This window comes from Pseudophryne corroboree, chromosome 8 (assembly GCF_028390025.1).
Source record: "Pseudophryne corroboree isolate aPseCor3 chromosome 8, aPseCor3.hap2, whole genome shotgun sequence".
Lineage (NCBI taxonomy): Eukaryota > Metazoa > Chordata > Amphibia > Anura > Myobatrachidae > Pseudophryne > Pseudophryne corroboree.
In genome coordinates this window covers 73927287-73939906 of record NC_086451.1, presented here as the reverse complement: position 1 = coordinate 73939906, position 12620 = coordinate 73927287, and the positions used below count along the sequence as shown (strand labels likewise).

Sequence of the window (12620 nt, the reverse complement as noted above, 5' to 3'; positions counted from 1 at the left end):
TTTAGTGCAGTTTTAGAGTAGCTCAAAACCTACTCAGCGCTTGCGAAGACTTCAGACTGTTCAGTTTCTGTTTTGACGTCACAAACACGCCCTGCGTCCGCCCAGCCACGCCTGCGTTTTTCCTGTCACGCCTGCGTTTTTACGAACACTCCCTGAAAACGGTCAGTTGACACCCAGAAACGCCCACTTCCTGTCAATCACTCTGCGGCCAGCAGTGCGACTGAAAAGCTTCGCTAGACCTTGTGTGAAACTACATCGTTCGTTGTAATATTACTTTACGCTTGCGCATTGCACCGCATGCGTAGAAGTGCCATTTTTTTGCCTCAACGCTGCACAGCGAACAAAAGCAGCTAGCGATCAACTCGGAATGACCCCCATATTCAGAGCTCTAAATTATAGGCCTCAGCAAGAAGTATTTAAGGGATGAATAATAAAAAATATAGGGGGCTATGTACCAAGCCTTGGAGAGAGATAAAGTGGATGGAGATAAAGTACCAGCCAGTCGGCTCCTGTCATTTTCCAAACACAGCCTGTATCACAAGAGCTGATTGACTGGTACTGTATCTCCACCAACTTTATCTCTCTCTAAGGGTGTGTACACACGGTGAGATATTTTCTTGCGATTTTGACTATATAGTCAAAATCGCAAGAAAAGTTAGTGCAGATCGCAAGGTGAACGTCACCTCCCGATTCGATCCCGATGCGCAGTCCCGCCAGGTCGGCATCGCAAGAAAAGATAGACTGTGCAGGCAAGTCAATCCTTGCTAGATCGGTGTACTATCTAGTTCATCTCACATGTCAACGACATCTCACATAAGCCAAAATCGTAAGCACACATAGTCCATATCTCAAGAAAAGTTAGTCAAAATCTGTGCTATCTGGGCTCCGGGGAGTTCAAGGGAAATCACAAGTGAAAATCGGGCATATGCAAGGATCTCACCGTGTGTACACACCCGTACTTTGAGCCCTCTTTATTTTTTTTACATTTATAAAGTTTATCTTTTATCTGTTATGCTGGGTACACACTGGCAGATATATTGGCCAATCAGTTGGTTGTCCAATATATCTTTTGCTGATCTGCAGGTGTGTACAAGCAATATGTCTGTGAAAGACGTCTTTCACAGATATATTGCATCTGCTGTGCGACACAGCAGATGGCCAATATATCTGCAGATACAGTATATTAGTGCATCTTTCAGTGTGTATGAACAATCCCCATCTGCATATATAGCTGCAGATAGATTGAACAGCAGATATATCTTTAAGATATATTGGTGCATCTTTCTATTGTGTATGAACAACCACCATCTGCAGATATATCTGCAGATCGATTGAACTGCAGATATATCTGCTAGTGTGTACCCAGCTTTAGACACCACCAGGCAGAGCCGGACTGCCCATAGGGTTTTCAGGGAAGATTCCCGGTGGGCCGATGCACCTGTGGGGCCTGTTTTGTTTGAGGACATGTGGTCCTTTTTATAGACATAATGAATAAGATGCAAAATAATTTGCATATATGAAAATGACTTTGCTACTTAGCCTGTGATTGCAGATGATCTAGTGTTGCTCTGTCTGCCTGCTTGGCTGACATATAAGATTGAGTGAATAGTGATTGGGATACGGTTGGTGTAATAAGCAAGAAAATATATCTTTCTAAAGAATTATATAGTTTCCTAAATTCTGAAGGTGTATCATATAATGTGCTCATAATATTTCATTTTATTTCTTTTTAACTTCCCCCTTGATGCTGGACATGCCCACTATCTAGAAAGTCTTGGGGGGGGGAGGGTGCTGCTGCCATGGCCCATGGCTAGACCTTACACATCTGGTGCTGCCCAAGTGGGGCCACTAGTACAAATTTCTCCAGGGCAGCTTTTTGTTCCCAATCCGCCCCTGCCACCAGGTGCATCCAGCGCACTGCAAGAGGTAACATTTAAAACAAATACAGTATTTAGAATAAACGTGTGTAAATCACTGTATACAGGGCATGTAATTCACTGGGTCACTCCCAATTATGTGAGGCATTTGGCTGATGGGGATGTGGCCATTTTTGTACCCGTCTCTCATATAAGGGGACATGTACTAAGCAGTGATAAAAGTGGAGAAGTTGCCCACGGCAACCAATCAGCATTGACGTAACATTTATAATTTGCATACTATAAAAGTATACAGAGCAGCTGATTGGTTCCCATGGGCAACTTCTCCACTGGCTCACTTCTCCACTTTTATCACTGCTTAGTACATGTCCCCCATAGTAACTAGTCTTGTTTTTACCTGACAGTACTACAAACCGCTGCGTAAATCTGTTGCTGGCTTTGTGTGTTTCCCCTGATATATAGGGCTGGTTAATGGGGATTTTTGTTTCTGGCAATATAAATCTCTCCTTATTATGTTCTGTATCATTTTGTTAGTTTTCAACCGTAAGACATAGAAAAATGATTAGAAATGTTTGGAAACCATCTTAATATCAGTTGGATCAAACAGAAAAGAAATCACAGTTCATATATCAGGAGAATACCTCTGGCTGTAACCCAAGCTGGCGATTGTAGTGGTCAGTGTATAAACAACACTCAGCTTGCCAATCAAGCAATTATGTAATGATTTCAATGTGAATTAGGGAACATCTCCGTAGTTTTTCAATCTGTCAAAGACAAAAAAAAACGTTTTTATAATCACAGAATCCAAATTAATTGGTGAAAGTTCAGGCCAACTGCGTTTAATAGTCAGTCATTTTGGTAATTGCTAACTCGTACGAGCTAGGCAATGCTGTTTTCGCTGTTGCCGATGGTTACAAATGACTTGTATTCCACATTACAAGAATCCTTGAGTAATGTTTGGAAGCGCTATCATTGGAAAACTCAAGACACCCACTAGCTGGAGTTAAATATTTATCAATGTATTTTCTATTATTTATTTAATTTTAATAAAAAAAAAAAAAATATGTAACTCGTTTTTAGAGCCTGAAACATTGGCATATTTACATTAATTTTTATTAATGAGAGTGACCAAGATAAAATGCATGTAAAGGGCTCTACACACTGGCCGATTGTCCGCCGAGGTGCCCAACAGACGATATGGCTGACGGGCGACCCAGCTGCGCGGAAGGGGGGGGGGGGTTGAAGTTTCTTCACTCCTCCCATCACCCGACCCCATAGCCCTGCATGCTAATATGGACGATATTGTCCATATTGTATTGCAGGCGTAAACGAGCCGGCACCAATGATGAATGAACGCGGGGCCGCGCATCATTCATCATTGGTGCATACACATTGAAAGATATGAACGATATCTCGTTCATTAATGAATAAGATTGTTCATGTCTTTCAGTGTAATCGGTAAATGTGTAGGGCCCATAAGGGATTTCATCCATAGGGGAGAATTCCGATAGCTGCAGTACTTTACTGCGGACTAACTGATGCAGTGGGGCTATTATTTAGTCTCCAAGGCCTCCCGCTTTTTCAAGCCTGAGTAGGGCGGAAAAGATATCCTATTTACATATCTTGTCGTTGGGTACCACGACCCTGGTAACTCTAAAGGTCCGAGAACCCGTATTCTGTGGGTTAACACCCGTTAACATGGTAATTTACCAAAAAAGAAATGGGGCGCTAATTGAATAGCCTGCAAGGCTACCACCCTTTTTCACCCACGATAAATTACCGCATCTAGTTGAATTCCCCCATAGACTCAGATGAAAACGACAGCATAACCTACTCTCCCCATCTCTGCACGGACACCTGGTTCAGTAAGCGCCCTTGTACACTTTCATTATGTGACTCCATAGATATCCATTACTCTGGGCAGTCATCAGTCTCTCCTTTGTCCTTCTGCCCACGGAACAGAGGAGAGGCTTAAACAAACACAGCCATATGCACATGACCTTACTTGCATGTTAACCTTCATAAAAACATCTACATTTTAAAAGTGCATTTAGGGCCAGAAACTGCATCCATGGATACAGCCACTGACCTGGGCACACCCAGAAAATGTGGCCGTATCTACCCCAATTTCTAAATGGCTTGCTGACGCCGCCCGTTCCTCACTCCCCAAGCGCATGTTGTCGCAGACAGAGATCTGCACACGCTCAGTATCTGAAACCCCCAGAGATGTACATAAACCATCGGGTTTACATAAATATATCTCAGAATGTGGCCCTTAGATATGTTGTAAAACAGAATTTTTTATTTACATTGCCCTTCCTTTCAGAGCTGTATCGATGGGCAATAAAACCAAACCCCAATCCCCTGAAAAACCATGAAGTGAGACTGAAAAGCACAGAATGAAGTTAGAATGATAAAAGAATCTACTAGTAAAAGTCGCAGGAGGGCATGTAAAATCATAATTTACAGCAACCAGTTTAACTAAAACTCACATTCACATGGACCATAGACAGAACAATACCACGTACTGTAGCAGGGTTCCTGAATCGTTGTGTTGCAGGCATTTTTCTTTTTCTATCCCAGTTAATCCACCCTACTAATTATTGTTTTCTAAGGCCTATGCATCGGTTTTGCCAGTTCTTCAAAGCTTAGAACATCGTCGATGTATCCTGCCAATGTCTCTGCTGTGTATCTTGCATGTCATTCTCTAGTAGAATGCTGTGTTCTTCTCTCTTTGTGTGATCCTACTGGAATTCTACTATAGTTTCTATATATTTTTCCCTTTTTCTCTTCCTTAAAGGGATTTCCTGGTGACTTCGGAGAGAGGGGTCCCCCGGGACTTGACGGCAACCCCGTGAGTAATTTGTCATCCAACACAAGAACTATTGTTCTGAAATGAGGTGTTTTAATTTTTTGCAGGAGGCTGTTAAATGGAATACAGGAATAAGGAATGTCTTAAGTCACGCTTTGCATGAGGAGATGCATGTAAATGTTACTGATCCACAGTACAATATAAACAAATGAAATCCCTACTCTGGCCAAGCTGGACATGTGTTTAGCAGTTTAATAATTGGAATTGTGTATTAGAAATCCATTAAAGGAATGTATAAATGTTACCTATACACTGGAGAAAGTCCTTTATTTATAACCTGAACCAATATTGATGTCAGTGCAGCTCTTGATTTAAATAGGAACTAACCTCATCATCACGGAGGTGTGAGGCACAAAGTGGACTTTAGGAAAGCGGTTGATGCCAGTTCCTTTGGAATGTGTAGTTGCAGTATCAGTTCAGCCATCAAATAGCTTTCTCTGTGGAGTGTAGTGACTGATACACGAATCCCTTGCTTGGGATTAGTACCATGCCTCTGGGTGTAGGGGGGTCTCAGTCTAAACTTGCCAAGGTAAAAATGGCCAAATATGAAAGGTCAACCTTTGTGAACTCTCAGATTACCGATTTAGCCTCTGCCCTCAGTTCAGGCATTTTGTGGCCAATGTATCCTTTAATGTTTTATTGATTGATCTATCCCTTCTTATTTATTTTTTTATCCTAAATTTGCAGGGAGAGTTGGGTCCTCCAGGTCCTGCCGGAGTCCTCGGATTCATTGTAAGTACATTGTATACATAAAGCCTCCATCCCATCAAATCTTTCCCAGTGGAATCTCTCCCAGGCTCTGCGCTAAGAGCGCTGTTTACAAAAAAAGGCTTGTTTGTTATTTATTAATCTTAGCTTGAATTAATTTCATTTTACCCACACTGTGCAAACACGTTTTTCCTCCTAGCAGAGGAGGTGTTTATTGCCTGTGTGTTTCCATCATAAAATACCAACTATTTTAATTAGGGAAGCCTGGTATCCGCCTTGTGTACGCAAGGCTGTGGGCGGGATTCTGTGTAGAGCCTTGCCTGTCCATCTGGAAGTAGGTAGCAAGAGAATTCTCTCCTGTCTTTTTTTTTTTTTTCCAATGCATTTATTTATTGGATAATATGATCCGCTCTGGCAAGCTTCCATCTCAAGAGTGACTGCAGAAGTGTTTTCATACATAGTATGGGATGCAGTCAATTTGCCGGCTGTCGGGATCCGGGCGTTCAGGATACCGACGCTGAAATCCCAACAGCCGACAATGCCGGAAGCTGGAATCCCGACGCACCAGGGCTATTCCCACTCGTAGAGTGGGAATAGATCCTGTGGTGATCGCAGCGAGCCACTGAGCCCGCAGTGTGGCGAGAGCAGCGTGTCTGCAAGGTGACTTTTAGCGCTCGCCCTGCTGCCAGCATTCCGGCAAGCGGGATGCCGCTGTCGTAATACGGACCGGCATTCCGTCTGCCGGTAATACATACTGAGACCCATAGTATGATAGGTTAGAATTTGTTTATAGTCCTAGTGGTTATATAAGTCCTGGAGAGTAATACATTGGGTTAACTGTGCATGTTACAGCAGCAGATGTCATTTAATTTGTGCCCATTTACTCAGGCTTCTCTTGTCTGTGTGCTATCTGTGCTGTACTCATTGTTCACACACAGGAGTGGTTAATTGTGAAGTGTAAACCAGCCAAGGTCAAGCGGGTGCTTTGTAAATTCGAAGGAGGCAGCCATTTTGTGACCTGAGCTTACATGAAGAATGAAGTCTATGATTTTACTAGGAAATGTCGACGTAATCAAGGTGTGAGGCACTGCGTACCACGACCCGCAGATTGGGAAAAACGCAAACTCCTACTGAATTTATAGGCAGCACTCTCAGATTTTTATTTTAGACTAAAGAATAGATTCTGACACCGTGTGTGTGGCCGGCCATAAAATCAGATCACAAATAACTTGATAATGTGTAGTTAAGATGCTCCAGTCATGAAAACTAATGCCTGAAGAATATTTCAGTTTGTGCACATAATCCATTTGTCCTCATAACCTGAAGAAAAATTACATAAAGAGTGAAATAGCAGATTACACCGGCACAGTGCTCCCATGTGTGAGCCATCGCCTGCTGTAGGAAAACACCGTCAGGAAATTGTACCTTGCGTCTTGGTTGAAATTTATTACCTCAAGTCCCGACTTAACCACATGGAAAAATATTCTTTGCCTCAGAAGCCCTTTCATCCATTGATAAGCAGACAGGAAAAGGGGACCTCACATTTTTTGGAAGTGCATTTGGAAATCCAGGGCCCATGACCTGTAAATCTATGTGGAATACTACTACAATGTTATTATATATGGTGTTATATATTCTTTTTTGTGTGTTTATCGGTCTTTGCAACTCATTTTAGATCATTGCCGGTCTTCCTGCACAGTCTTCACAATATCCTATATTCCTCTTAAATGAAAATGTACTATCCACATGGAATACATATGATATCTCGGCAGACGGGATGCCGGCTGTCACTATAATGACAGCGGCATACCGTCTGCCAGAATCGGGGCAAGTGGGCTCGCCATGCATCGGGCCCGGTGGCTGGCTTCACTCACCACAGGTTCTCTTCTCACTCGGTTGGTGGCGTGACCCACCAACCAAGTGGGAATACCGAGCGTTTGTCGGGATTCCATCGGCGTATTGACTGCATCCCCCTACATCTGCCAATGAACGTCCGCTATTCTTCAGTGCCGACCAACCAGATCTGTGTCTTATCTGGCCACATACACATGCAGCTAGCCAAATTAAATGGAGCCATCTGGGCGGGGCTCAGACTGAGCAGCTAGATGTGCCACTATATCCCAGGTACAGTTTATACACTGCTATATGTGGATGGTATGGTCGGTATAGTGACAGCCGGCTTCGCGTCTGCCGGGATATCATATGTATTCCGATGTAGGATGATGCACTGTAAACAGACAAACTGTTACCTGTTTCAAGTTATTAGATGTGTTCAGACACTTTAAAATAAAAAGGAACCTTACATAGGAAATGTGAAAAAAGACAGGCATGCGGGTCACAAACGGGTAACTTCCCTGTAAAAAGCAACAGTCGGTAACGATTATATAGAAATACAGTTCTACAGTCCTAAGTCATTAAAAGCAAACCTCCTAATTATAGGAAAAGATCACAGGACATTTAATGTGGTCTTTAAAACATCTTGTGTCCAATAATACCCAGTGATTTAGTACACCTGAGAGACGCATATTTCGGTCAGAAGAGTTCACACTTTGAAGGTGGAGGTTGTCAGGTATGGAGAGCATTGAAAGGGAGGGAGGCTGACCACATGCCCACCCGGGAGAGGTGACAGAGGTTAATACAATTGGGGAATTCAGAAGGGTTTGCTGTAGACGGAGGGGAGAGATCAAAGGGCGTCCAGGGGTTTAAAATGATGAGACATTAGAAGTAGATGGAAGGACGGGTCATAGACACTATATATCAGGCTTTGGTTTTTAAGGGAGTTTCCAGGTGTTTTTAACCGGAAGTCCCAGCATGTGGTGGCAGCAGCGTGCTGGGTCTTGTAGTTCTCCAATATTTAAATGTCTGTGCTTTTATGGAATGTCCTGTTCTGCAATTATGTTAATGTTGAATTAATTCCACTAAACACATAATTCTTTTGCCTTACCACAAATATTACCTGTTTGTATTAAGAAATAAGCGCTGAATACTAGTTCATCTGAAAGAGCTTAATAAACCCACAGAGAGGAAAAAATATACATGCACCTTTTACAGCACTGTATATAAACATAGCAATCAGTGGGTTTTGTGGCATCCATTAACATATGTTGTTATTTCTGCAAATTACTGATTCATTCTATTCATACTTATGATAATTAAGGGCACAGGGCTAAATAACATTGGCACAAGCCACCATATTGTGCCGAGGCCTAAAGTGCTGATTTGCAATCTGCAGAATGTCCCTGGGACTGGGTCCCATTTGTCCGCCGCATTCTTTTGGGTGTCCGCAGGTGGCTTATTCCGAAAACTCTTATTAAAGGGCAGCAATTGGTGTAACGTGAGCCTAATGTGGTTGGAAATAGCTGGGGCTTGTCCTGGATAAACAGAAGCCTGAAGAGGTCTTTATATGTGGCTGTACAAAGAACAGGCTTGTTGTAGCATACCCTCTTCGCAGCGTCGCAGGCTGTACGCTCAGAAGCTTGGCTCTGACCGGTAACCTTTCATGTATTAGAAGGCAGAGAGCCGAGTACTGTACCACTGCTTTATAATGGTGTGGCATTCAGCTACAACAAACAACACAAGTACCCAGCTAATATGTTTGTTGACAGAAAACAGAAAAATTGTATTCATGCCTGTTATACGTTCTGCACTGTAGCTCCCATAAGTCAAGGACGGTACGAAAAATGTTTTAAAAACTAATCCTGCGCTCTATCCCCACTCAGCATTGGGGACATAGAGGGTCGTTCAGGTCCTGCCGCTAATGCGGATTGCAGAGCAGTTTGCCGATATCGATCCCCGATGGATGCGACTACAATGTGATTGACAGTGGCTGGCTTTTTCGGGATGGTGACGCTGCGTTAAGGGGGGCAGGGCGAACGGGGGAGGGCCGGGACCGTTTTCGGGGCGGCGGCGTGACTGGAAAAACATGGCAGCTGACCACCTGACCTTAGATCCGATTCGTTCGCAATTAGATTGCGAATGCATCGGGAGGCGGCCTTACGCATGCTGGGCGGCCTTGCCTTGCGCTTGGCAGCCTCCAGCATGCGCAGAGATGAACGCAGATCTGGCTGCATATGCAGCCATCCTCGTTCATATCTGTATAACCCCCGGAGTGCCTGATTCAGCATGGAACGTTATTCAGAGAATTTGCAAATTGAGCAATTATCAAACCACTGCACATGCCTAGCGTTTACATTGCGCACGCGCGAGGGTAATAGCGGCAGAAATTGCGTAAGGATCGTAATTGCAGTGTAGCTGCTTTTTGACTGACAGGATGCCGGCGTTTCTGGGAGGAAACCTGCCATTTTCTGGGTGTGTCGGAAAAAACTCAGGCGTGCCCAGCCGTTTTTGGGGAAGGCCTCTGACATAAGCGCAGACCACTTCTAGGCCGTCTCAGTCGCAGATTAGTTGCAGCTACAGACCTACTCACGTTTGCTCAGATGCCAAAAAATCTTCCATGTTCCGGAAATTGCGTACGCATCTGCAAATGGAGAGTGATCTGCCATGCCTTCGCAAACTTACACGGGGCGTTTTTTCTCCCTGTCGGGGTGGCGCCTTTCTACTCGCAGACAACTGCAATTTCTCAGAATAACGATCCATGCTGAATTAGGCCCATAATACGTAACCTTTTATTGATGGCTAAAATCATAGATACGAATTGTATTTATAAATACCCCCACACATTGGACAGTAATAAAATGTTGTGCTTGGTCACTTTTATATTCCTTCAAACACGGCGTAGTCCATCCTGGGTGTGGTATGTTACATAGAATAGACTAAGATCGACAGTGTCTAGGTCGACCACTATTGGTCGACAGTAAGGTTGACATGGTTTCTAGGTCGACATGTACTATGTCGACATGAAAAAGTTTTATTTTTATTTTTTGGCGGTTGTTTTCTTTGTAGAGTGAGCGGGAACCCCAATTAGTGCACCGTGTCCCCTCGCATGGCTCGCTTTGCTCACCATGCTTCGGGCAAGGCGCCTCGCTGTGCTCAGCACAGGTTACCGTTCCCAATTGTAGTCCACGTGGATCGTGAAGTATGAAAAAGTTCAAAAAAAATAAAATAAATAAATAAAGTGAAAAACTCATGTCAGCCTTTTGTCATGTCGATCTAGAAACCATGTCAACCTCCTTTCTGTCGACCAATAGTGGTCAACCTAGACAGTGTCGACCTAAGTCTTGTCGACCTAGAGACCGGATCCCGTCCATCCTATATAACAATATTCACTTTCTTGAATTAATGATTAAAGAGTGGATTAATCATGTAGACAAAACAGAGGCTAATGCCTGCACATAAAATCTATTTGTATTTTATACATATACACTTATTTATTAGCAGTTATTTATATTCAGTTCTAACCCAAACTAACCGCTCAACTGCCTCAAGGCTGAGTATCCCAGGACACCAACCTCTCCTGCCTAGCCTGAGCCTTGCCCCTGCCGCACAGCTAATGTGCGTCCAGGTGCCTGATCTTACCTGCCCAGCGGAACCCTCATGGGTCCTTAATAATGACCAGTGTAAAATTCCAGCATAATACAGACATTTCCAGGAAGCTACTGATACGTAATGAAAACATAAAGGTCAGTTTCACATTGAAGGAAATGCTTGTGTGATAACGAGCCTTGGGGTAAAAATGTTGAACTGATTTAATTGGCTGAGCAGCCAAAGACCGTTTCAGATGGAAGAAAGCCCATCCACCAGCCACAAGGAAGGGGCAACGTTGCACAGTTTAGCCTCATTGATGCCTATAATACCACAGCTAGGAGAGCACAAGCCTAATGAATGGCCCTTTGTGTTTCGTGCATTGAGACCATCCTTTGCCTCTCAGTAGATCAAGTCTCCAGCACAATACCAGGTCCACTGATTATATCTGTCCCAGGCTTGTTGAAAAATGAAGGACACATCTCGTGTTTCTTTGATCTATCGCCGCTCCCTCTCTGTTTCAGTAGTTGCCGCCACTAGAGCCAGGTAACTAGCAGACAAGGGCCGCATTCTACGCCAGTCAGAGAAAGCTCTCTCAGCCCTTGTGAACTATCCTTGGATCCCAGCCCAGGGCCAAGCCACTGTACACAGATGGGAAGATATCCAATGTAGATAAAGTTATAGTAGAAGACCTCGCTTGCCGCCAGGCCATAGGAAAAGCAACCCTTTGAACACCACGCTATTAGTATGTAGCTGAATTAGTTTGCAAAGTTTATGGTAGTCGTGACTTCCAGTATTTATTGAATTTCAACATGTATACACACATCTATATATATTTATTACGTGGTCATCGTATCCAGTACTGGAGTCACTCTTTTGCCGTTAGAAGCAAATCACACCAGGGTGTTTGGAATTTAGCATAGTATTTTGCACAAATTCCGTTTTCTCTATTCCTTTTTCTGTGTGTTATGTATTTATATACATAGCTTCTCCCACTCATGTTGTTTTTTTTTTTTTAGCACATGGTATATGGTTTTCTAGTACTCTAGCGGAGGAGTACTTCTGCCTTTTGCACCTGATTATCAGTGTTCCTCTCTGATATAAGCTTCACACTACCTCACAGTTGATGGACAGTTTTGCTTTGTGTCCTTCCCTTGTGATACTGATATTTAAATTATCAAAAGTCCTCCACATAAAATCAATTTTGCCTGTTTAGTCTGCCCATTACTAAGGCACACATTGCACGTGCCCTCCATCATCTTTGCTCAAATTAGTGCTATCCTGGTGTCAAATATGAAACAAAGTACAATAGTAGCCGAATGATCTCCTAAAAGTATGAATTGGATGTACCTGCCACTGATAACCCCATATGTGTTTCTAATACTTCAGTGTAGCCATTTGTATCTAACGTCATATTCGCTTATAGCCATTAATATCCAGAATTGTTCACTTATTTGTAAGGTTCAAATAAAACTCTGCAGTCACAAATCACACATACAAATAGAACACGTATATGAGGCCCCACGTGTAGGAGCTTATACTCTATCGGGATAGGACGAGCTGACAATGTTGGTGGGACACAGAGATTACGTGGGACTGTAGCTGGTAGAACACGCAGAGGTTTCGGGTTATGCAGCATAAGCTGTAGGGGCATTTGGGTTTTCGAAGGTTGATGTTTGGGGCATTTTTATGCTGATTTTTTTAACACTTTTCTGTAAATTAAGATGTTTTACATGGAAACT

At 43.3% G+C, this 12620-nt stretch overlaps 1 protein-coding gene across 1 annotated transcript in view; it reads left to right on the top strand.

The window, feature by feature from the left end:
* The window catches only part of COL27A1 (collagen type XXVII alpha 1 chain), a 453351-nt gene that overhangs the window by 145547 nt on the left and 295184 nt on the right, over window positions 1-12620 (top strand). The window contains exons 13-14 of the mRNA XM_063936676.1: window positions 4678-4731; window positions 5437-5481. Of these exons, the coding sequence (XP_063792746.1) occupies window positions 4678-4731; window positions 5437-5481 (99 nt within the window). The remainder of the gene's footprint in view (window positions 1-4677; window positions 4732-5436; window positions 5482-12620) is intronic.